General features: G+C 58.6%; 1 protein-coding gene across 1 annotated transcript in view; it reads right to left on the bottom strand.

The window, feature by feature from the left end:
• Window positions 1-1,685, bottom strand: part of ATXN7L3 (ataxin 7-like 3) — a 20,249-nt gene that overhangs the window by 3,197 nt on the left and 15,367 nt on the right. The window contains exons 7-8 of the mRNA XM_014956469.1: window positions 1,548-1,619; window positions 259-547 (exon numbers count right to left, since the gene is read on the bottom strand). Coding sequence (XP_014811955.1) covers window positions 259-547; window positions 1,548-1,619 — 361 coding nt within the window. The remainder of the gene's footprint in view (window positions 1-258; window positions 548-1,547; window positions 1,620-1,685) is intronic.

Consider the following 1,685-nt stretch of genomic DNA (forward strand, 5'->3'; position numbering starts at 1 on the left):
CTCCAGACCCCTCACCATCTTTGTCGCCCTTCTCTGGACCCGCTCCAGCACCTCAATGTCTTTTTTATGGTAGGGGGCCCAAAACTGGAAACAGTACTCAAGGTGAGGCCTCACCAGTGGAAGCCCCCCCCAAAGCAGAGAGGATCCCCCCAAAGCAGAGGGGATCCCCCCCCCATCACCCATCCATACCCAGGAAAATATACCCAAAACATTCCCCACCCCACCCCAGGAAGGGGGGTGACAAGATGTTCCGGATACTCTAGGGACTCTTGGAGGTGGCTTTGGGTAGCCACAGTCTGTCTGTCTGTCTGTCCATCCCCTCCTGTGCTGGGGAGACATCAGGAACACCCAGTTTGGCCCCCCCAGGAGTGCTCTGTGTCCAGGATCTGTCCCCCCCACTCCGGAATACTCACTGGCTTTCGAGGAGGCCGAGTCGGAGGGCGAGATGTCGGAGGAGCCGTCCCACTGCAGGCGGCTCATGATGGCCTGGCTCTCCGCCACCTCAAAGCTGTCGTTCTCCACGCTGCCCTCCGCCTCGGGCAGGGACCTGGGCACAGGCATTAATCATAGAATGGTCTAGGTTGGAAGAGACCCTTGGGATCATCGAGTCCAACCATCTCCCCTACTCTACAAAGTCCTCCCCTACACCATGTCCCTCAGCACTGCATCTAAACGGCCCTTAAACACAGCCAGGGATGGGGACTCCACCCCCTCCCTGGGCAGCCTGTTCCAATGCCCGACCACTCTTTCGGTGAAAAATTCCTTCCTAATGTTCAATCTAAACCTCCCCTGTTGGAGCTTGAAGCCGTTCCCTCTCGTTCTATTGTTATTTACCTGTGAGAAGAGACCAGCACCAATCTCTCTACAGTGTCCTTTCAAGTAGTTGTAGAGGGTGATGAGGTCTCCCCTCAGCCTCCTCTTCCTCATACTAAACAGTCCCAACTCCCTCAGTGGCTCCTCATACGATTTGTTTTCCAGCCCCCTCACCAGCTTCGTTGCCCTCCTCTGCACTCGCTCCAGCACCTCGAGATCTCTCTTGGATTGAGGTGCCCAAAACTGGACACAATACTCAAGGTGTGGCCTCCCCAGTGCTGAGTACAGGGGCATAATCACCTCCCTACTTCTGCTGGTCACACTATTTTTGATACAAGCCAGAATGCCATTGGCTTTCTTGCCCCCCTGGGCACAGGCCGGCTCATATTCAGCCGTTTGTCAATTAGAACCCCAGTTAAGGGGGTCCCCAGCCCCCAGGATGGGGTTGGGGACTTGGGGGGGGGACAGGACCCACAGTGCTGCACCCCCTCAATGTGACGGGGACACTGGAGGCTTGACCCAGCTCCCTGGGACGCAGCTGGGTTGCACATCTCCATCCCAACCCTCCAAGCCCCCCTGGAGGTGTCCCCGTCCCCACCCTCGTTCGGGGACCCCAGGCAGGTTTTTTCCCCCCCTCCCCAGTCTCTGTCTGCACTGGGCAGCAGAGCCTTGTCCCTGTCCCCACACCAGAGTGGCCCCGGGACATCTGGGACCCCGTGTGTTCGCTCACTTACGCGGAGGGACCCAGGAGATAAACCCGGACCGATCTGCGCTGCTCATCGGTGTGTTGGGGACACCGCAGGGACCTGAGGGAGGGAGGAGGCAGGGGATGAGTCAGGCACTTTGCTGTGCGCCCTCCAACCCCCCCCCCC

This window comes from Calidris pugnax, unplaced genomic scaffold (assembly GCF_001431845.1).
Source record: "Calidris pugnax isolate Ruff unplaced genomic scaffold, ASM143184v1 scaffold167, whole genome shotgun sequence".
Lineage (NCBI taxonomy): Eukaryota > Metazoa > Chordata > Aves > Charadriiformes > Scolopacidae > Calidris > Calidris pugnax.